This window comes from Spermophilus citellus (genome assembly GCF_964194105.1).
Source record: "Spermophilus citellus genome assembly, chromosome: 9".
NCBI classification, from domain to species: Eukaryota; Metazoa; Chordata; class Mammalia; order Rodentia; family Sciuridae; genus Spermophilus; species Spermophilus citellus.
In genome coordinates this window covers 87,004,403-87,029,207 of record NC_138191.1, presented here as the reverse complement: position 1 = coordinate 87,029,207, position 24,805 = coordinate 87,004,403, and the positions used below count along the sequence as shown (strand labels likewise).

Here is a 24,805-nt window from a genome sequence, read left to right as displayed (position 1 = left end):
TGGCACAAACATGGTGGTAAGAGACATTTGTTGATGCACTCCAGGGAATGACTCCAAATCAAATTCCTTCAATCAAAAAACAAACTGTTACAGGATGCTACTTTATAGAATAACATGTAAATATATAGGTCACTTAGAAACTCCAAACTGCTAGAGAAAAAAATGATAGAAGCACATGCCACACCTTAAGGAGATTCGGGAATGATTGTCTTGCAATAAAGAATAATTGAAAAGTGCAGTTTCTTCCTCAAGGAGTTTGACCTCCAGATTTTTAATTTTGTTGTTTCTACATTTTTCACTAACCAACTACGTAATCCAACCCTCACTGTAAAGGCAATAGCTGGTAATGGTTGTTGCCAGCCCAGAAGAATTTCTGAGACTTTAAATCTAGCACTTGGTGCAAGATTTCAGCCACTCTGCCTCTTCTTGCCCCATGGAATTGTTATAAGACTGTTTCAAGGGCTCACCTTTAATAATAACCAGCACTTAATTAAAAAAATTAAATGTAAACTTTACATGTGCTGCTGGCCATTTTGTCTTTTGATAGTTCAGCTGGATGAGATCCAACACTATCTTTTTTAATGGCCTAATTTCCTGGCAATAATAAAGATGAAGCTTGTAGATTATAGAATGCTTCTTCAATGACTCAGAAATGAAAGGGAGACTTCTAATAACTTCATTTTCTACAGTTATATTCTTGTCAATGGTAAGATTATTAAACTCTTGTGCATCTTTTAAGAGCTGTATGTTTTATGAATGATGAGTAGTTATATTTTTATTTGGGGGATTAACACTTTCCCATACCTTTGTGCACAAATACCTGCATAGTCATTGATGCCATAATAAGTTTGTTCTGGCATAACACAGTTTATAGAATGTGCCCACCTAAATTAAGTTTTGAATCACTCCAGCATATCATCGTTTAATTCATTTATCCAAGCAATATTCATCAAACACATATATGGCATGCATGTGGTATATCAACCCTATGAGTTAGGTATTATTATTATTAGCCTGTTTTACAGAAAACCAAGACCAGGAGAAGCTAAGCAATTTAACTAAGATCATACATGGGAGGGAGAATACCATATTTTGGTAAGGAAGGTAAATTCTGGAGCCAGACTGCCAGGGTTTAATTCTGGCTTTGCAATTTACTAGCTGTATGACTTTGGGTAAGTTTCCCACTCTCTGTGTCCATGTTCCCTCATCTACAAAGTGAGAATAATCACAGCACATACTTCATAGGGTTGAAACATTTACAACACGACTAGCACTTGGTGCTCAATAAATGTGCCTATTCTTAATTAAGAAGGCTGTGGTCCAAATACTGGAGCCATATCCTTTGACTCCTCATGTGTTACTCTATCACACTACACTGTCTTTATGACAGCAAGTTATCTCTTTATAGTATGAGATTTAAATTCATCTCTGCAATATAGGCAAAACTTTTATCAATAATTATAATTTTTTGTTCATAATCATAGGCACTCATATAGGGAAGTGAACCAATGACCCACTGTTCTCTGTCCATCACTATGGAATGGCTAATAAAAGGTTTGGCAGAGAACAAACCAATACATGTGGTTGTGGGCAACAGCTCCTTAACAACAGAAAATGATCTCCATAAGGAAATGTTTATGTTAGGGAAAAGAATTCCCTCAGACAAGTGTGATCTGTAATATTGAATGTAGGCATCCCAAAGTTTGTTTGCCGTCATCAAGACAAACCAAACGGCCTGGAGCATCAGGGGGATGCTTGCCTTCACCCTTGGAGTCTTTCATTAACTTTTGAGTGTTTGAGCCTGCAGTGAGGCTCAGCAGGTGTCTCCCAAATGCCTTTAGGTGCAACAGGGAGTCTGTTTCCAGGGCAGTGGTTCTAGGCTTGACTGCTCATTAGAACCACCTGAGGAGCTTGTAAAAATTCCGACATAAAGGGCACACCCCACACCAATTCCATTAGGATCTCTGGGAGAAGGACCAGGCAGTCGTCATTTTTTAAAGCTCCCAAGTGACTGCAATGCAGACTGGGAAGGTTCTGCTGGGAAGAGTATGATGTCACAAGTTAGCAACTCAGCCCTGTCCTAGTTGGCCACAGACAGGTGGGTGAGTTCAGGATAGTCTCTCAACTCTGTGCTCCTCATCTTCCACTTCTTCTGATGGACAAAAGCATGCCACCCTGCTTTAATTTGCTCCATGATTAGCATAAGACAGTATTTGTGAAAATAAAACACACTGAGGCAAGTTGGAACTGTTATTTTCCTTGAATGTGACACTCCCAGCAGGCAGAAAATCTCAGGTCAACTTCCACTGATATTGGACAGAAAGGGTGTCATGAAAACCCAGAGTAGCAAAGGGTAGCTGGGTTTGATGCCCAGCATCATAAAACACACACACACACACACACACACACACACACACACACACACACCAGAGTGGAAACAATGCCCAGTAAGCCTTAGAAGGCACAACAGAAAATGATCCTATTTTATGGAAATAATTGAGAAGATGCTTTTCAACCATGGATTATAAGACTGCCACCATAGGGGCAAGAAGTGGTAGAAAGGAATTTCAACTTCTAGAAAATTTGTTAAAAACGGAAGCCCCAAGCCAGGTGGTGAGAAGTGGTAGAAAGGAATTTCAACTTCTGCTAAAATTTCACTTATCTTTTCTTCTTTGTTTCTCTGCCATTCCCCTGCCCTCGTACCTTCACCATTTTCTCCAATTGGCATCATTCATTGAACGTCTGTATCTAGACAGTTGACTGTGTGGGGATGTGAAGATACACACTGTGATCAGCCTTTTGAGAAGTTTACAGGAAGGCAGTGGGAGATAAGTGAAGGGATAAAATATGAGAATCATTAAAATGAAAATTTGTACAAAGTACTGTGGCATTTTCCACTCAGGTGTGAGAGAAAGCAAAGAAGAAAATGAGTCGATGATATAAAACTGATGGGACTCTTCAAGAAAGATGACCTTGCCATTTGGGTTTTTTAATACATAAGGAAGAGACTGCCCGCCATACATATTCAAATATGAAATGTAGGCCAAACATTTTTAAAAAGAAAATATATGTATTGTTCTTGAATAGAAACCTCAAAAGGAAATAGCATTCACAAGAGAGTAAATTTAAAAGTTTTACAAAGCATAATGAAGAGTCCCATCAAAAGTATATTACTTCGGGCTGGGGATGTGGCTCAAGCGGTAACGCACTCGCCTGGCATGCGTGTGGCCTGGGTTCGATCCTCAGCACCACATACCAACAAAGATGTTGTGTCCGCCGAGAACTAAAAAATAAATATTTTTCAAAAATTCTCTCTCTCTCTCTCTCTGTCTCTCTCTCTCTGTTTTTTTTTTTTTTAAAGAGTATGGTTATTGAAGATCTTCTGTCTTCTAAAATAGGAACTTAAATCCAAATAAATAGTTCTAATTTTTTCCCCTATTTGTATGTTCTATTTTCAGAAATTTTTATTCAGTCCTTCATTAACTTTTAAATCCTACCATACTTTTTCATTTTTTAAAATTTGTTCTTTTTAGATATATATGACAGTAGAGTGTATTTTGACATATTATACATACACGGAGTATAACTTATTGTAATTAGGATCCCATTCTTGTGGTTGTACATAATGTGGAGTCAAATTTTCTTTTTAAATTTTTATGTTTGTTGTTTTTTGATATACATGACAGTAGGGTGTATTTTGACATATTATACATATCTGGAGTGCAACCCATTACAATTTTGATTCCATTCCTGTGATTGAACATGATGTGGAATTACACTGGTTGTATATTCATGCTTGAGCATGGGAAAGTTATGTCTACTTCTACTGTCTTTCCTATTTCCATCCTCACTCCCTTCCCTTCATTTCCCTCTGTCTAATCCAAAGTACTTCTAATCTTCCCCTCCCTTGTGGATTAGCATCCACATACCTGAGGGACAATTCCGCCTGTGGTTTATTGAGACTAGATTATTTTACTTACCATGCTATTCTCCAGTTCCATTTACCAGCAAATGCCATAATTTCATTCTTCTTATGGCTGAGTACTATTCCATTGTGTATATATACCACAGTTTCTTAATCCATTCATCTGTTGAAGGGCACTTAGGTTGGTTCCACAGCTTGGCTATTGTGAAATTGAACTGATGTAAACATTGATGTGGCTGCATTATCATAGTATGCTGATTTTAAGTCCTTTGGGTATATGGCAAGGAGTGGGATAAATGGGTCAAATGGTAGCTCCATTCCAAGTTTTCTAAGGAATCTGTATTCTGCTTTCCCGAGTGGTTGCACCAATTTGCAGTCCCACCAGCAATTTCCCTCACATACTTACCAGCATTTGTTGTTACTTGCATTCTTGATAATTGCCATTCTGACTGGAGTGAGATGGAGTCTCAGTGTAGTTTTAATTTGCAATTCTCTAATGGTTAGGGGTGTTGAGCATTTTTTTATATATTTTTGACCATTTGTATTTCTTCTGTGAAGTGTCTCTTTAGCTCCCTTACCCATTTATTAATTGGGCTATTTGTTTTTTTGCTGTTAAGTTTTCTGAGTTCTTTGTATATCCTAGAGATTAATGCTCTGAGGTAACGGTGGTAAAGATTTTCCCCCATTCTGTAAGGTCTCTGTTCATGTTTTCGATTGTTTCCTTTGCTGTGAAGAAGCCTTTTAGTTTGATGCTATCTCATTTATTGATTCTTGATTTTACTTCTCGTGCTTTAGGAGTCTTGTTGAGGAAGTCTATGTGAGCCAATATGATGGAGAATTGGGCCTACTTTTTCTTTTAGTAGACTCAGGTCTCTGTTCTATTGTCTAGGTTCTTAATCCACTTTGAGTTGAGTTTTGTGCAAGGTGAGATATTTCATGTAAAATTTACTAATGTCTTAATCATATTAGGTTTTCAATAAATTTGATGTGAATCTGATTGAAGACATAAGGTTTATAATCAATCACAAACTTATAAGCCAGTGATTGTAATGTGACTGCAAATTAAGCCAACATTATATAAGTGTAGCACACAAATCAAGGGAGGTAGTAATTCCACTTGCATCTTTGCTATTCAGATTAAATCAAGATCCTGATCCATTTCTGGACTCTGTGTGTGTGTGTGTGTGTGTGTGTGTGTGTGTGTGCGAGTGCATGCTAGAAATTGAACCCAGGACCTCGTTGCATGCTAGGCATGTGTTTTAACCCTGGGCTGCTCTCCCAGCCCTGTACATAAATTTTAACAGAAACACCAACAAAGTTTGCCATCAGAATGATGAAGATGGTTGTCTCTAGGACATCATGTCCTAAGAAGAAGTTGAAAGAGCTGAGACTTCCTTGAGAGCTATCCTCAAATATTAGAAGGCTCTGTCCTATTGGGAAAGGAACCAGCCTACTCATTATTGCTCCAGAGGTCAGAGCGAGGATCAATGGTAATTTGCAGCACTCAGATGAAGGGAGGAAATCGTAGCCCTCATTATTGTATCTGCCAAAAGAATGGACAGCTTCCCAACAACACAATGGAGTGTTTTCTGTCATTGGCAAAGGTCAGATCTTGATGAATATGTTTGATATTCTTGCTTTGTGAAAGATCAAGATCTGCAATGTCCCTTCCAACTCCAATATTTTATTTTTCAACTTGAATGCTAAATTAGAAACTTGTTAAACTACAGTGTCTGTGGTTTTTATGAGACATCTTTTATTTAATATGCAGATCTCACAGTGTTACACAGGCTGGCCTCAAATTCACAATCCTCCTGCCTCAGCCTCCTTTATAGCTGGGATTAGAGAGACACATGCCACTGTGCCTGGCTATATGAGTTCTCTTAATACTGTCTTTATTACTATTGCCAAAAACCAAAATTTCAGCAAATTTAATGACCACATTGACTTTTGTTAGTGATTCATGAACCAGGTAGCATTTCTTCTAAAGAATAACTAAGTGCTCCCCGGGGCATGGCCAAGCAGGTTGATTTTGCAAGGCAGCTAGAACAGGAACAAGGGAACAATAATGCCAAAAGAAGATTGGGCTAGGCGTGGTGATGCATGCCTATAATCCCAGCTACTCAGGAGACTGAGGCAGGAGGATCACAAGTTTGAGGCCAGCTGGGGCAATTTAGCAAGGTCCTATCTCAAAAAATAAAATGGGCTAGGGCTGTAACTCAGTGGTCAGAGCACTTGCCTAGCAAGTAAGAAGTCCTGGGTTCAATCCCCTAGTACTACAGAAAGTGGAAAAGAAGATAAGAAAAAAGGTGGATTGGTTATTCACAATGCAGGTTCTGGTTTATTGGGTCCCTTCTGAGTGGTTCCGTGGATCTTTAGTTTTGGTTGGTGGGTGGAACTGGTCAGTTTGGGAATTTTCCTTCTTTCTTAAAGTTTCAGTTTGACTGCATAGTACTGGGGATTTGGGGTTGGTCTGTTGGGGCCTAGTGCGAGATCTCGGCCCAAAACAATGGTCTCCCATAAATTTTATTTAACAACATAAATGATATATAAACAAATATCATTATAATGAAAACAACTTTTGGTTCACAACCTACTCATTTTAAATAATATTGAATATTACAAAGTTCCAATAAAAGAAAGAAATTTGGAAAGTTTCTGAGCATTGTCACATATTTGATCTATATGGTATATAGCATTGCCCTGTAATGACTTAATGAGAAATGAGTTATTTTCAACTTTTAACAGTTGTTAAAGAATCTATGCATAGCTCCTTATTTTAATACTCTAATTTCAGTGCTTGGAGATCCACATTTCATTGGAGAGTATTATAAATGGAAGAAAACTGATAAAGGACATCCTAAAGAATGGAAGTTAAAGTAAGAAATTTCAAATGCCTTGAATGGTATTATTCTATTAACTTGAAATATCCATCATTCCACTTTCTATTATCTAGCTGAACCATCAAAAGAAACTCTTGGAAATAACAACTTAAAAGCATAAAAACAATAATAAAGTATCATTTCTCCCTTTCATATGAACCCAGGTAGAAAACATCTTTTCTCTATTGGCTGCTGAAGATGGGGAAACTATGTGAGCCACAGTGAAGAAATCTCACAACACCTTCCCCTTAATTATCTTATTCCCACCCCCTCTTGTTCATGTCTTTACCAACATGAAACTTAGAAATAGTAAAACAAAACAAAACAAAAAACTGTTTATATACGACCAATTAGATTTTCACCCTTATCATAGCTCCAATCATCTTTTTTTCTTCCAAAGATTTCTCACTTAGGAACCAAATACATTAACTCCAATGAGGAAGTTTGTAGTAAAATGCAAAGATAAATTATTATGATATCTTTGGAATCCTTGATCTTAGACCACATTAAGGAAGGGAATTTAATCCATTTTTGATTTTCAGCTCCTAAAGGCAGGTGTGCCAGAGCACAGACCCCCCCCCCCCTCTATGCACTGAATGGGTTGAAGTCATTTCTTATTCTGGTGTGTCTTTTTTTCAAGGTGCTCAATAAACATGCTACATAAAACCAGGGGAGTGAAAAATTTGATATTTTTAAATTTATTTCATTTATCTTTTATCATTTACCTTTTTATTTTATTGATCTATCATTTAATTCTTTTTAAATTAATTTTTAAAATTTATATATGACAGCAGAATGCATTTTAATTCTTATTACACATATAAAGCACAACTTTTCATATCTCTGGTTGTATACAAAGTATATTCACACCAATTTGGGTCTTCATACCTGTACTTTGGATAATAATGTCCACACATTCCATCCTCATTGCTAACCCCATGCCCCCTCCCTTCCTCTCCCACCCTTCTGCCCTATCTAGAGTTCTGCTCTCTTTTTTCTAGGTGGACATACAGGACCTATAAAAATAATGGGCTGTATTTTTAATTTGTGTAGAAGTTGCAGTTCTTAAAATAAACTTTCCTTTATTTAACATTCTCGTTCAGATTGGATGTTTTAGTTGGACTTTTTTTTCCCCCTAGGTGACCTCTGCAACAACTTATCTTCAAGCCAAAGCAGAGGAAAGCTTTTGAATTCGATACTTTTCTACTTTCAGGATAAATTATAGGCAGAAGAGAAGTTTTTTTTTTTTTTTTTTTTTTTTTTTTTAGACATGAGTACAAGTGTTTTTGTTTTGTTTTTTCTCTTAAAGACAAATTTCAATTTTCTTTAGAGTTGAGGACACTTACTTAGAATATGAGGTTAATTTTGCTTTGACATGACTTCCTTTTTTATTTCCTTTAATAAGGAACTGCTTTGTTTTATTTGTTTGATCACTGATTCATTATGTAACACCAGTATCCCACAGAACCCAAAGGTTTAGAAAAAGTAGGACCATGTTATTTTCAACTTACTCACCCACTTCTACATATGGCAAAAATAATTGTGAGCTGTTTGAGTGCTAGAACATTCTTCCAAGTACATTATTTTGAAGTTATAGGTCAAGTTATCATGTGCACAGTGACCCTGTCAGAATAAAACTCTCACACCTTATGCCATCTGGTGGTTGATGAGAATATATTTAAATCAAATGATGAGAATATATTTAAATCAAATTCCTGTGAATTTTGGAAGTGATTAGTCCAAAAAAACCTTTTTAATAAGGTTTTTAAAAGATACATTTTATTGTGGCATAAATATTTGAACTTGCAAATGTGTAGAAGTATAGTAAAAATCTAAAGAATGGTGAAATTAGATTTCTTTTCAGAACAAGTCTTGTGTGCATCAAAATATGCAAGGTATGATGAAGTGGCTAATTTATAGAGACTTAAATGACAAATATGTGGGGAAATCTATGTAAGTGAGTCATCGGTCTGTTTGTACACACAGTATGTGCTATTGAGTATCTCTGCTTTAATATATATTTGAAATGCTTTCCTTGCACTGACATTTCCTGTTTAAGAATAACAGAAAAATGCAAATTAGGAATATTTTATTTGCATAGTGTAAAGGAAAAAGACTTTTTTTTACCTCTTCTGTCACTGTCTTGTCCTCCCCTATAGTCCTCCCCTACCCTCATCAATCAATTCCTGATTCTTAAGCAACATGAGATTTGTCTTACTCTTATTTGGGGACCTAACATTTCTTCCCCATTTGTGCTTTCTGCCTGAGCTAAGTTTCTCAGCAGTGTCTTTGCTGGTGACCCAGAGTTAGGATTTGGTCTGAATTAAATGACAGGGCATAGAGTATATAAGTTCAGGGCACTAGAGCCAGACTGCCTGGATCTGAGTCCTGGCCCTGCCAATTACCAGCTCTGTGACTTTGAGAGAGTTCTCTGACTTCTTTGGGCTTCAGCTGTATCTGTTAGCAGTTAATAAGCGTACCTCTCCTACAAAGAGGCTGTGAAGAATATACAAATTAAAACATGTAAATGCTTATAATGGTGTCTGGCACAAGGTAGGTATTCACAAGATGTGCTGTTATTCATGCCTTTTCTGCTGAGGCCGTAGTTCAATTCACAGATGGAAAATCTTTCTTTGGAAGCAGCATGGGAAAGAGCATGGGCTTTGGAGTCAGACAGATCTGGGATAGATTCCTACCCACCCTGAGCTTGTTTCCTCATCCATTACATGGAGATAATGTGACCTACCTGGCCAAGTTGTTGTGCACTGAATCTCTTGAATGAGATCATACATTTAAAACCATACAGTATGGTGCAGAAACATTAGCTCTTGCAGAGAGGGTAAGATGAAAGTCAGGCTTCCAACATTTTAGAGAACAAAAATCATCTGTCAGAAATATATAAAGATTACAAAATTTTGTCAGGCTAGAAAACAACACCTACCACGACCTCATTTATGGTAGGACCCATGATGCCTGTGGCTCCTTTTCCTTCTCTTTGCCTCCACTTGCCCTGTTCCTAACAAAGTGTTTCACAAGCATGACATGAAGATCCAACTCAAACATCTCTTTGTGAAACTGTACCTGACATTCTCAGGCATCCCCAGGTCCCTTGTCCTCTCTTCCTGTAGTGCCCTTTCCTTGTCTCTTTCAGAAACTGTGGTGCAGAAATTCCTCTGTTCACAGTGAGTGACCAGGACAGGGCTATTGGTATACCTTTGCATTCTCCATGCTTAGCCTGGTGCCTGGCAAATAGTAGGCACTGAACTAATGTTTTTTGAAAGGCACATACTTATCCTGTTTCTCCTTAAGATTAAATGTGAAAGCAGTTAATTTTAGGAAAAATAAAATTTAGCTGTAGACTTCTTTTAAGGCCCCCTTCTAATGTAGAGATTATTGTTCTATTTTAGGAGTATTAGGGTATAGTGATAAATGGAATAAAAACTAGAAATATAAATTACTATCTTGAATATTTTAGACAGGTTATGGAACTTTACACATGTTTTAGTTACTATTAACAGATACTGATTGTCATACTAATCAGTTCATAAATATTCATTAACTAATCATTTTTTATATTCATTTCTACTGTTTTTTTTTCTTTCCTGGTGCCTTGACTGTCTCTTGGATCTTCCTGCAAATGCTTTTTTTTTCTGTCAAGATGTAGGAAAGAATGTAATCCGGAATCTAATCAGCAGATTGTATTTATTTTCTTTAGAAACATAGTGAGAGAAAGTAATGAAAGCTGTTCTTTTGAGTGTTCTCGCTTATGCACATATAAAATTGTGTTGTGCTCTACAGTTAATGATTGCTTATGTAAAAACAGAGAAATCTGCATCAGTCATCTAAGTTTTGGCAGCCATCAAGTTTTCTAAAGAAAAGTTACTAATTCTGGTGGAGTTTTACATTCAGTGTAGCTTTAGAGAAGAACATTGTTCTTGCCCATAAGCAGAGGTGTAGAGGGAACAGGAAATAGTAACATGGGAAAGTACCATCACTGTGCCAGGCTTTCTTCATTCCTGAGGTGCTGCTGGCCACCCTGTGGAGTTGACAGCCAGGCTTCTGAGTGATATAGCCTTAGCTTCCTTCAGAGCCACAACGAATTAGCCTCTACTCCAAACAACCAATTAACCTCTACTCCAAGTCACACCCCTTGGCTCACCCTGGTGACAGCTTCAAGGAAGGCTCCTCGCTCCCCTTTTCAACCAAGTTGCCACTCCTGACACTTCCCTCTTGAAAATTCTGTAAAACTAGAAGTGAATGTTATTTATGGTTTACCAACAGAAAAAATTTAGGCACAAAGACATTAACGAGAGCTTGCCTGAGATTATTGATAAATGCAAATTTTGTTTAAAAATTAAAACAAGTATTTCCTACTTGCCTACTAATATGTACTTTTGCTTAAAATTTTCAGGTAAGTGTAAAATCATGGCCCACTCAACTGCATGCATGCACACATAAAAATCTGCCTTTTGAGGAATTTTTTTTTAACTTTTTGTCAGCATCACAGTTTATTATCTTACAATGTTGCTTCCCTTTTTGTTCATGGAAAAACAATTAACGTCTGCTATATGAAATACTAATATAAAACTTTCTTATGTTTATGAAATATACTCTGGTTGTAGTTGTCTTGTCTTTATAAATTAAGGAGTAATAACATATATTATTTCTAAGTTGCTTTAGTGTCTGATGTTGTGAATATGTGTTTTAACTTCCAAAAACATGTCATCTTTCTTTTAGTATGCTTAAGTTTGATTCCCTTTTCTCCTGGTGTATGGAAAAAATTCATGCTGAGAACTTTCATTTAATGTATGTGTTATCCTTTTAGGGATATTGAATTTAAACATTGTTTTTATAGGTTTACATAATTATAATCTAATGCAATTTGTAGGAATCTTTTTATTCCCTAAAGATTAAACCTTGAGTGCCATCTTGTGACTAAAAAGAGAATTAACACTATGTTTTAAAATATAGGTATGTGGGTGAAATGTAGACATTTAGACAAAGGGAAAAAAAATCCCTTTAAAAAATAATTTCTACCAGGCATTTACTTGGGTGTTTTTAGATAAAGGGAGCTCAGTAACAAGCATTCAAACAGCTCTACTGTTTCTTCTAGGTTACAACTTAACACCTTACAGTATCAACCATTCCAAATTCTCATTTGTCTGCAAAATTGTCCAGAAAATGAGAATTATCTCTACTTTCTGAAGAACATATCATAAAAAGTTTAAAAAAAATAAGATTCCACAAGGTTGCACACTTAGTAACAGAGTTGAAATTTAACCCTGCCAACCCAGTGCCACACTCACTGCTGTCCCAAGTGTGCCAGGCACCATGTCTGATACTGAGGACCTGCGATGGCTTTGGGGATGGACATAAGGCATGAATGAAAGGATGTTTTTATATAAGAAAAGAAAGTATGCCACCTATTCTTCGAAACAACACGAATAAGGCCATTTCTGGTTTGTGTAATTGCCCTTTCAGTCTTAGAAAATAGTTATCATATTTTTCTCCCATTAAATTTTCTGTTTTTCAGAATAAGCAAATCCAATTCTTTCAACTTTTTTTTAAACATGAAATCTATATTTTTTGGTCCCCTTTTATGGAAATAATTCATTTCATCAAATTTTCTCTCAGAATGTAACCCAAACTGCTGTGATTTCTGGTTAGAGCACAGAATTGGTGAAACCTCTTATATTATAAACATCGTAGCTTAAGGTTGCTTCCCTTCTTCCCCATGCCTCAAAGAGAGTTTTGATATAAGTAAAAATTCATATGAAACATTTTTTCCCTAAGAAACTGCTTCTTTGATTCTCTCCCACATTTTGAGGGGACTCCCCCTGCTTCTTTCTTTCCTTTCTTTCTTCCCTCCTTTTCTCCTTCCATCTTCTCTTTTATTCTTCCCCCTCTGTCTCCTTCCCTCTCCCTAATCTTTCAAGCTCCCTCAGTCCCCTCCCGTAGGACCAGAGGAATTTGATGCCTTCCCTGGCTCCCCTCAAGGTCACCCTCCCAGAGGTGAGAGGAAGGAGGTACCTACTCCCCAGAGACTTACTAGATTGTGTTTTACCAGAAAGATAAAATGAGAATGTCTAGAAGTTCCCTTAGAACATGTTAACAAAAGCTGGGCTATTAATGGAAGGATACAATCAATTTTATGACTCTTGCTATGCACATAAAGCTGTTTTTCAAGAACATGTTGCAATTCATAGTGCTGCCAAATTTAGGAAAGAACTTAAAAATGAACCAGCAGCTAAGGTTTTTTTCATTGTAGGCATTAATTTGCATTTCTTTAGTGACATGAAATATTTTTGCGTGCAAAACATGTATTTTCAGTTATATAAAGGCAAATGAGTGAATTTTTAAAAAGGAGATAATAATATTTATATCATTCTGAAGACAAAGACTGACTGGTAGAGGGGAAAAGGTATAAATCATGCTAGGCTGTTTCCTACAGCCCAGTTTGCCCTGAGGAAAACAAAACAAAACGAAATCCTAAGGATTTTTTTTTAAAGTGAAAGGTTCACAAAATCTATGCTTATAAAATTATTTGTGTTCCTGCTAGCTAGAGACCTCATAATTTAAGGGACATGGGATAGATTTCAGAAGGGTCATGTCTTGGTCATGGGACCAACCAAATTAGCCCTTAGATAAAGGCTATCTTTGAACCACAAAAAGTTTAAAAGTAAGCTGTGACGGTTTTAAACTGATTCAGAGCAGGGTGTGCGTGTCTGTAATCCTTAGTGACCCTGGGGGCCGAGGCAGGAGGAAAGTTCAAAGCCAGCCTCAGCAATTTAGCAAGGCCCTGAGCAGCTTAGCAAGACTCTGTCTGTCTCAAAAAATAAAAAGGGCTGGGGATGTGGCTCCGTGGTTAAGTACCCTGTGTTCACTCCCAGGTGCCAAAAATAAAAAAAACAAACAAATAACAACAACAAAAACAAAAAGGATTCAAAAGATACCAAATTGCATTCCAGAACAGAGCACAAACATATTTATAGGAATATTCAGCACTGAACAATGTAAAATTTGCTGTTTCTAGCACTGCATAAAAAATCATGTCATGCAAATAAGCAGGAAAATGTGACTCAGGACCAGAGAGAAAGAATCAATTGGCATAGATTCATAAGTGATAAAGATGATGGAATTAGTAGATATGGGCCCTAAGGCAGGTATTCTGCATCTTACAAAATATACTCAAGTAGCTAAAAAAAAAAAAAACCCATAAAGATGATTTAAAAGAAAAAAAAAGAAATGTATGTGAAAAGAAGGTGTGTGAAATACCAGGGAACAACTAGAATTAATGTCTAAATTCTTCTTTTAAGTGAAAACTGAAAGTTCTTTTTTTTCTTTGTGTGTGTTTGTGTGTGTGTGTGTGTGTGTGTGTGTGTGTGTGTGTGAGAGAGAGAGAGAGAGAGAGAGAGCGAGCGAGAGAGAGCGCGAGTGCATGCCCTGTACTGGGCATAGGAATTTAACCCAAGGGCACTCTACCATTGAACTACATCTCCAGTCCCCACCCCCAATTTTTAAAATTTCTTTTAATTTTGAGAAAAAAATCATGAAGTTGCACAGGCTAGCTTCAAACCTGTGATCCTCCTGTTTTAGCTTTCCTAGTTCCTGAAATTACAGGCATGCACCATCGTGTCTAGCGAATGTTCTGGACTTAATAAGAAAGACAAAAAGATCATATGTTGAGGCTAAGATCTTACAGTAAAACCAAATCTTCTATTTGTGAAATTGTAAAGAAGGAAAGAGAAATTTGTCCCAGGTTTTCTTTTGTACCTCAAACTACAGATGTTATGACCATAATAAGTAATAACTAGTTAAGATAGAAAAGATATTAAGTGTAAGCATGCATGTATAGGAGAAACATAATGGGCTTTGGTACCACCTGTGATTTCTGACACCCACTGACCCAATGCAGGGGGTCTTAGAATATATCTACATAGAATATATCTTAAGGGGGAAATAACCATATTTTGAGTCACTAAGTTTGTGTTAGTTTATTGTGGTGGCCGTAGGAAACTAATATTCTTTGCTGTACCACATGATGTTTTCATTACTTTTACAATATCAATTTTATATCATGTTTGTTTATTTTCCTAACTAGTATTTGTTTTGGAAACCACATATTGAAATAATTTCACTTTATTATTCATCAGCACTCAGAATGGTTGTTCTATGCTCAAAGTCTGTTTTTTGCTTTTCTGTCTAATTTGTTAGATTTCTTTTCCTTGGATGTAATGTACACTTCTCAAAATTCATTTGGGAATTCAGATTCTTTCTTTCCTTTTCCCTTTGTAGGTATGCTGCTACCAAGTCTCATCTTGCTAGAGAAAACAAAATGCTTCACCAAGTCCATGATTCAATTGAAAAGCCTCTCTGGCCAACTCCAGGTAAATCGGATTCAGCCTATTTGTTTTTTGTTTTTACAATTAAAATACTATAATAATAAATTAAATTTTTTTCAGCTGAAATACATTTGAATACAGGGGCCTAATTCTTGTGTTCTCCTCTAAGATTGCTTCAACTCAGGGATGGGGATATAGCTCAGTTGGTGGAGTGCTTGCCTCACATGCACAAGGCCCTGGGTTCAATCCCCAGCACACACACACACACACACACACACACAAAATTGGATGACTTATATGTTCAAGCTTACTACCCTTTATAATAGGCTTGAAACTATAAGGCAAGTTTCAAAGTGTAAAGAAACAGCCAGAACAAAGTCGTCATTAACTGACCCCTAAAACTCATTGTAGATTTGGACCCACAGGCAATATGGCTGAAAAGAAAGGAACCATGTTAGCTAAGTTACCAGAATTGTGGAGATGGGTTGGGGGCAAGTCCTGAGTCAAAATAGAGAGAGCTGGTGACCTAGAGCGAAAGTCAGCTGGTATGGAGGGAAAGCCATCACCCTTGGGATCAGAAAACTTGGATTTAGGTCCCAGCTCTGTGTAATTACGTCAAGGTTACCTAACTTCTGAGCAGTTCCTTCCTCCTCATTTGATACTGGTCGCAGAAAAGATTTTCTGTAAATATTAGTTTCTATATCCTGCCCCATCTCACAGGACCCTTGTGACTAAAGGACTCCGTGTGTGTCAAATTCTTTGTAAACTGGGAAGTACTGGAAAGTATTAGTGACCGTTTTTCTTGTCACCTATCTGTTAAGTACAATAGTGTCCTTTTACTATTTTATTATTGTAATAGGCTCAGTGATTCTTGCAGTCCTGCTTCACAGCTCTCAGCAGCTACTCCTCACACTCTCATATACCACTCAAACCCTCCGACAAATTACCACCCTGATTCCAGCTAGTCCTTCATCTAGACCTCAGGGGACCTACAAGGACTGACCAGATGCTGTTTCTGCAGCCTTACTCTCACTCCTCCATGACTTTTCTACCCCTCTTCAGTCTGCCCCAACATTCCCACCATTGGCATCCGTGGAAGAGATCATTTAGTTACATTAATGATAACAATAACATCTGTCCATGCTTTGTCACACTGGTTTCTACAGCTCAGATCTGCTTATATTTTCACCAGGTCTAAACTATTTTATTTCCCATTTCCTTCAGGAAAAAAAATATACTTTTTGACATGGAAAGTCCCCGATGCCTAATATGTGCCTACTTTTTCAGGAACATCTCTTACCACTCTCCCCTCATACCCTAAACGCCACACTGAGCCAGTGGGTCATCATTCTTTCTTCCCTGCATCATTTAAAAACTTTTTGAAAAGTACATTGCTTCCCTATACCCCTACTCCAAACACTCTTCTTCCCCTTCTTATTTTCTAATATCTAGGCATCCTTGGGGATTCCATTCAGGTACAAGTTGAACATCCCTGATCTGAAAATCCAAAAATCTGAAATGCTTCAAAATTCCAAACTCTTTGAGGGCCAATATGATGCCACAAATGGAAAATTTCTTGCAGTAAAATTTGTTTCATGTGTAGAATTATTTAAAATATGGTATGAAATTAACTATAGGTTATGTATATAAACTTTATATGAAACAAAATTTTGTATTTAGACTTGAATCACATCCCCAAGTATCTCCTTATGTATATGCAAATATTCCAAAACAAATCAAAAAATATCCTGAAATCAGAAATACTTTTGGTCCCATATATTTCCGGTAAGGCATACCCAACCTGTATTACCATTTCTATGAAACTTTCTCTGTGGGTTATCATAGAATTTCTATCAAGGACATATCACAGTGTATTAACTTTCAATTGCTGGGTAAATTAACACACAACTAACAGTTAAAAACAAAATACAGTATTTCAGTTTCTGTGTGCCTGGAATTCAGGCAGAGCTTAGCCTGATTTTTAGCTTAGGATCTTGGAAGGTGGCAAAGTGTCAATAGGTCTGCATTCTCCCATGGTGACTTAAATGGGGAAGAATCTGCCTTCAAATCCAGTATAGTTGTTGACAGAATTCCTTTTCTTCTGTCTGAGGACTGAGAGCCCTGGAGTTTTGCTAAGTGTGTGCTGGAGGCTTCTCTCAGCTCCAGAAGGCCACCCAACATTCCTTGCCATGTGGGCTTTCCCAGTGTGGCCTCCTACTTTGTGAAGTCAGCAAGGATAGTCTTTAGGGAAAGTCAGATAATGAGATGGCATCTTATGTAATGCAACATAGTCATGAGAGTGAGATCTAATCATCTTTGCATAGTTTATTGGTTAGAAGCAAGTCATAGGTCCCACCACGCCTAAAGGGAGGGGATTTCACAGAGGGTGTACTCCAGAATGAAGGATCCCACGGGGCCACCTTTGAGACTGTCTGCCACACAAGCTGTTATCATTGTCTCTTTTTTTATTGTGAAAAACTACTTTTAATAGTTCTTCAAATACAATATAAAGATTGAAGGAAAGAGGAAAGGCATACACAAAGGAATAAGGGAAAGTGAGCATACACATGAATGAACAGCACTTTTTCCCTCATAGAATAGTCAGACATGGCATAATAAATGGTGAGGGAAAAAATCATGAACTAAGAGTGCAGAAATTATGGTGTTAACCTATAACTCTACTTAGGTTCTTTCTCTTGCTTCCTAAGTCCTAAATCTCTTCATCCTTTTGTTTCTAATCACTCTCTTTTTGAAATAGACATGAGGAGAAAATGCAAAAAAAAATGCAAATTCATGATTTCACTCACCCCTGAACCCAAATCCAGAAGGACGCTTGGTCCCACTGAATGTGTGACCATTGTCATGGAACCCGTGATATTTTATGGATTCATTTTTCAGCCAAGTGTGTTCTTCTGAATTCGCCTTTTGGTTTCAATATGTCAGTGCTGGAGGTAACAATAAGAAGTTACCCAAAGATATCTAGATATCTCCTTTTACTATCCAAATTGGAATGAATACCTTTGAATAAAACCCAAGAGTAGAAAGCAGATCTGGCATTAATTTAAAATGACATGATTCAATTTTATAGTAAATTACATAGTAATATAAATTTTGAATAATTCTGAGAATCACATTGTTAAAATGCCTTATAAAATCTATATTTTGTTTCCTTTATATCTCCTTAACTGCTGGTCTCCTTTGATGAGTAGTGGGCTCCTTGAGGAAAGGGTCTGCTTTCCTCTCAGTCTTCATGGCACGGTACCTGTCATAGAGTAGCTATTTAGTGATCAAAGCAAATTAACTGATTATGACAGAAAGAAATACAGCTGTCATATTTTAGCAGCCCTGTGATTTTGGAAAAAATGGAATGAACTCATAATGTGTGGGCAAAAAATAGGTAAGCTGGATGGAAGAACAATTTAAGGAATGTCCAGAAACTGAGTAGATCTTCAGTACTGAGCCCTGTCCTCTTTGCAAATGGCAGACCATTCTTTGCATCTACTCTGGAAAAGACTATTCCCAAGAGGTTGTGTTAAACTGGATTATCATTCAGAAATATCCATTCCTGGAGCAGGAACGGATATTATCCTGACAAAATAAGCTTTGCCTCAGAGCGTGTTTTGATAAATGGAATTATAGTGAGCACGCTGTGCCCAGGGTTTGGAAACGGTGTGTAGGACTTGGCTTGCTCTTTCATTTTTGCTGTCATCATCACAATAGCATGTGTGGACTAGCTTTCTGATCACAGAGAAAGACGTGAGGTGTGGAGCCGCTGAGCTTTCCCCACCAAGTTTGCCAGACATTCCCCTGCCAAATAAGCCAACCCCATCTGACCTACAGATGCGTGAACTAAAGGAATACTTATCATTGTATGTCACTAAAATTTTGTTTATTAGATAGCAATAGTGAGCTTGTATAAAATATCAAAGGGAAATATGACTCAGAGAAGGAATGAATTTTGTGTTCCTTTACAGGGAGGTTTAGCATGTCATAGTCTGCCATTGAGAAGACTTTCCTAAGATTCAAGAGATGGGAGGGAAGAAGGGGACATTATGCTTGGGAAGTTATGCATATCGGGCAAGGTGACTTCCTCAATCACAGCTATTTCATTTATCTTTTCACAAAGTCCATCTTCACAGACTTGATGGCTCCACAGATGTCTTCAGGAATTCCTCATGTTGCCCTATCTTGGGTAGCTGTGTGCATGTAGTTCCTTGTACTCCTTGAATGCCTCCTCTCCCCCACTGAAGCCCATGAGTCAGTCTAAAGTAGTTGCTTATAGTTCTCAGATTTTCCAGACCAGCCCTCCCATGGTCCTCTTGCACCTGGATAATGCTGAAGTCTTGTACTAAACACTGACTCTCATGGTGGCTCTGTTTTCCTAACTGAACCCAAACTGATAACAAGAGTGAATGGAAATAAACCACTTGGCATTAACCAGAGCCCAATCAGCATGAGTTTTAATATCTATACTAACTAAATTGTTCCAAGATTAATAACAATAAGATGCAGCCTTTCCAGAATCTATTCTGTGGAAAGCATACAAAATATAAGGCAATTAGGATGATTATCTTCGTGGCCTATTTTGTGAACATAATAACAAGTTCCCACCTACCCTATTGTGCTTCTGAAGATGTTTTCCTTTATAATCAATTGGGACTTGGTAAATAAAGGTCCAATAAATGAACTAGCAAAGAATAAAAAAAGATTGAGCAAAAAGGAAAGAATGATTTGTGACACAAAGTCTGTTTTAAAATGCAAAATTTAAAAGTTGAGCCAAGTTGTTTGCATTCACTCAGGTGACCTTCATCATTATGTGACAAATCCAGGAACACTTCAGGTTGCTTTTCCTGCTATGTGCATTACATTTCTGCTTTTCATCTTTCTCACCATAGATAAAGTTTCTACAGATTCATATGCTGGAGATGATGATATAGATGCAGAGTCCTGGGAAAAGGAAGTGGATGACCTGGTTGCCTGGACCAACACTCTCAGTGTAGATAATTTAGAAGATGAGACCTAACACTCCAGGATTTAAAAAACAAACAACCTTAACCTTAGCTCAGTTGCGTGGAGCAACTTTGGGAGACTGTCAGAACTTGGTTTCTGTTTGTTTGTTTTTTAGGGTGATCAAGTAAAAATTTTAAAAAAGGCAAATATAAATTAATGAATGTTGCTTAGAATTTTGAGCTTTGCTTTGTTTAGAACTAAGCCCAATTAATGGTATTGATACCGGTGTTGAGAATCAGGCCTGAGTCCCATTCTTCCCCGTTGAAGATTGAATATCCTTGAAATGCCAAGGCAAGTGCAGAGAGTTTTATTTAAAGGATAGAAGAGAGAGAGAGAGAGAGAGAGAGAGAGAGAGAGAGAGAGAGAGAGAGAGAGAGAGACCTCTACAGAGGAGGGGGTTCAAATTGCCTTAGTGAGGGTGACCTGCCCCTTTTATCCTTTCTTCTAATGCCCACTGCCTATCTTGCCTACATGGCCAAAAAGTGGGAAAGAAGCCTTACAGGGGGTCCCTCAATTCCCTGGAGACAGGTGACCTTGGCAACAGATTGGAGGAGGGGGAAGTGCTCTAGAGGTATTAGGATTTTATATCCTCTTGAATCTGCTCCATCTTCCTGACCCAATCATTCATTACCTACACTGATTGTCCTTTTGCCCCCGGCCTCAATCCCCCTTCTGAGAAAGGAACCCTTGGAGTGGTAAGGGGAAATGGACAATGACTGCTCTGGCTGCTTCAGGCTGAGAGGAGGTTATGTAGGGCAAGAAGTTTGGATTTCCCTTTTAGGAATGTTTTGGGCCTGTCAAGTGGTCCGTGGTAAAAACCTGGTTCAGAAAGAAGAGACTATAAAGTGATCTGGAAGATGAGTGCTTCTATGAGAGAAACAAGAAGTAATGAGTATTGGAATGAGATTAATACAAAATAAATGTCACATGCATCTGGAACATGTCAATGAATATTAGCCTCGTGTCCTGTCTGTTCTATGATGGCCTGTTATCTCAAATTAATTCTGGTTGTAATATTAGAAGTTGTACTTTTGTAAGGCATTAACAGACAATAGTTATAAAGTTTACAAGAAAAAATATTAAAATCAAATTAACAAGAGTAAAAACACTGAGTTTGTCTAATAGCTATGAACCAAGAAACATAATTTTTATAATCCCAAATCTATACTTCAAACTTTAGTTCGAAGAACATCAGCTTAGTAAAATGTTCTTCTAAACCTTGTATTTTAAAGACTTATATACTTGGAAAATATAAATACAACTAGTACACAAAGAAGCCGGTAAACACCACAGTCACACTGATATTCTTATGTTAACTGAGTTGCTTTTAAAGAAAAATTCAGAATCTGTAATGTAGGTTAATATTCTAAAATAACAGTTGTTGTTTAACCAGAATTGTATAGACCCTAATTCTTTTAAGACTAGTTTCTCTAAAGGAAAAAAAAAAAAAAAACAGACACAAGAAATTACTTTATTGGATAGCAGCAGATAAGTGTTTTAAAAATTTTTGTTACTTTAACACAAAGAGGATTAAACTTTGGTTTATATCAGTGTATTAATATTTGACCTTCAGAAAAACCTTAAATAGCTTTAACTGATTGTGCCAATTATAGCCAACTTAGTCACAAACTTTTTGAGATTTACCCTCCAACAATCAGCACAAATTTTAATATCTTTACTAACTTATTTAGACATTCTACAACTTTTACTTTCCCACATGAAAGACATTCTGATCCAGAAACATTTTTTTACCTCTACTTTCATACTAGAACCTTCTTATATTTCCATACCTAGAACCTTCTTATATTTCTTTTCTAACTGTTGGCCCATTTTTAAATTCACATTTTGAAACAATTCTTAGGAAATTTCTGAATTTAAACAAATTATTGTACTTTAATAATATGATCTACTTTATGTTTTTATAGTACTTTAATTGAAATCCAACTGAAACTGTTTGTATTCTTTATATGTAGAATTACATCTGATAGAATCTTAGTAACCTTGTTGTTGGTGAAGACACAAAAACAAAGCATTCTTAAACCTTTTTCCATTTACAAATTTGTGAAACAGGGGCTGGGGATGTGGCTCAAGCGGTAGCGCGCTCGCCTGGCATGCGTGCGGCCCGGGTTCGATCCTCAGCACCACATACCAACAAAGATGTGTCCGCCGAGAACTAAAAAAAAATAAATAAATATTTTTTAAAAAAAAAAAAAAACAAATTTGTGAAACACATTTAATGTTTAAATATGTTACCTTATGGAATTTAAAAAGTCAAGAGTACTTGATTTGATATTTAGTAGTTGAAATTTTAGCATTTTAACTTCACAGATTAATCAGATATGTCCTCTAAAAAACACATTTATGAAGATTAATCCCATGATGTTAAATTTAATTTTAACTACAAAAATAGAAATATAAGAAAAGTATTAAGTATTAACCATCTTTTCCCTGTTAAAGAAAAATCCTAGAACCAATAGATGTCACATTCTAGACATTTTATAGAAACCACATTTCATTTATTGCCTGACCACTTAGAAAAACTTGTGAGTTAACAATTTTAAAAATATCTTTACTCTCATATGTTTACCCAATTTAAATTGAACTACTTTTAAAATGAACTAAAGGGTATTTGGATCTATTTCTCACTTAAATTTTGATTTTTGAACACTCATTTATATACCAATTTTGATATCACATGCATCATATATGGACACAGGACATATGTAGACATAACAATACAATACACAGGTGTATATACATACATAAAAGAGATGGGAAACAAAGATCTTGTAGCTTTTCATAGGTAGATCTCCACAGGTAGGAGACAATGCTTCAGATGTTTTATTAAAGTCTCTATTATATTTAACCTATTAGAAATTAAAATAGAGTCTATCAGAATTTTACATTTTGACTTAAATAAAGGTCAGGCCAGTTCAGTTGGATGCAGGGTGTAAAGTCTGACAGCCATGATGGACACTGAAATCAAAGGTTCAGGTGGCCATTTGTCCTTGATGGATATCAGATATATTCCCAACATACATGTCTATGTCCTTCTTAGGATTTTGTGAGAGGATATTTTTTTCCATGTATTTGAGAAATTGACTCTGAACATGATGGAGTGTAACAACATCTATAGTTAGATAAAATAAGTCTAGTCAGAAAAATATATTAATTTAGGTGTTCAGAATCAAATGTGAATTCACCATAAAACAATGAGCTCAAAAATATAGAAATTAAACAAACAACAACAACAACAAAAACCCACAAGAGTTCTAAAACACAGCCATAATTACTCTAGTAAAGGAGTATGCAAAACATCTTTATCAGATCAGAGTGCACTTTTAGGTATTTAGAGAATGTGAGAGTCCTGAAATACTTAGATAAATATTCTCAAGGTAAATAAGACTTGTGTATATGAGATCATTCCATTTTCCTCCCTGTGCTGTAGTGTTTATGGAGAAACTTGTTAAGAAAGCAGGTGGTAGAGTGCAAGAACAGATAAGATAACCAGCCATTTAGGTTCCACAGTGGCTTGAATTTAAAAATGACATATTCCCCCCACCCCCCATTTGGTCTCAAACTGGTTTTGGATAATCGCTTCTGTAGCTTACATTTCAGATGTAAGCCTTGGAAGGGGTTAGGGATCGATCCATCTGGCAGAAGGCTAGTAAGTAATGAAAGCCACTGTATTGAGACTGAAAGGCAAAACCTTATGCATAGGGCATTTTAACTATTTTTCTTTAGTAAAATCAGTCTCTTAAGCCTGTAGTATTATAACTTATGTTTCCTCTGGAGACTATTTCCCATTCCTGCAATTGGTAATGAGACCACATTTGAATGCAGAAAATCATCAGACATCTCCTTTTTCCAACTGTGATTAGGTCCTTTCCCAGGCCTGGTAGAAGACAATGAGGCACTTTTTTGAGTAGGTTAAACTGCTCCCAATTTTTCAGTATTCAGGCTAGTGGTGCACCTAGCATAACTGTTGAGAAAGACCTTCCCATCTTAGTTCATATTTTGTTAGGGACATCTCTGTAGATGAGCTTGTGAAGGCCAACAAACCCATCTCTCACTACCTGGTCCTGCCAAATTTATTGCTGCCTTATTGACAAGAATGAACAAAGTCCCAGTTTGCCAAGGGACAAAGACCTTGGAGGATTCAGACTCACCGGCACAACTGACCTCCTCCTGTCACTATTAAACTTCCAAATGTGATGACCCATGGCGGTTGGAGGAGGCAACATATAATGGAATATTTTCCTCTGCTCTGTGGGCTAAAGGAATCTCCAGAGGATAAGGACATCTAGTGGTTGTTGGACACTTACTATCCTTTTCTTGAAGTAGTGAATTGAACACTTTCTTTTTAACAGTCAAAGAATCTCAGGAGCACAGAAACAACAAGGAAGAGAATCCCTAAAACTTATAAGGGATTAATATGTTAATATAGAGAATCTATGCATGTCCTTATGAACAATTCCATTTAGAATGTTCCTCTCTCGAAGCTAGAGTCTGATCGACTAGAGTCTGATCAGGGAGGGGAGGAGAGTGCTTGGGAGGGGAGAGAGTGGGAGAGTACAGTTGGGCTCAAATGGAGGTATTTGCCACTGGGAGGTTCGCAGAGCACCTTTTCATTGCCCAGTCACCCT

The 24,805-nt window shown here is 36.9% G+C and overlaps 1 protein-coding gene across 1 annotated transcript in view; it reads left to right on the top strand.

The window, feature by feature from the left end:
- The window catches only part of UBE2U (ubiquitin conjugating enzyme E2 U), a gene marked incomplete at both ends in the record, with an annotated part of 46,687 nt that extends 26,515 nt beyond the window's left edge, over positions 1 to 20,172 (top strand). The window contains 3 exons of the mRNA XM_081306343.1: positions 6,723 to 6,804; positions 15,103 to 15,194; positions 20,045 to 20,172. Coding sequence (XP_081162469.1) covers positions 6,723 to 6,804; positions 15,103 to 15,194; positions 20,045 to 20,172 — 302 coding nt within the window. The remainder of the gene's footprint in view (positions 1 to 6,722; positions 6,805 to 15,102; positions 15,195 to 20,044) is intronic.
- Between the last annotated feature and the right edge of the window lie 4,633 nt (positions 20,173 to 24,805).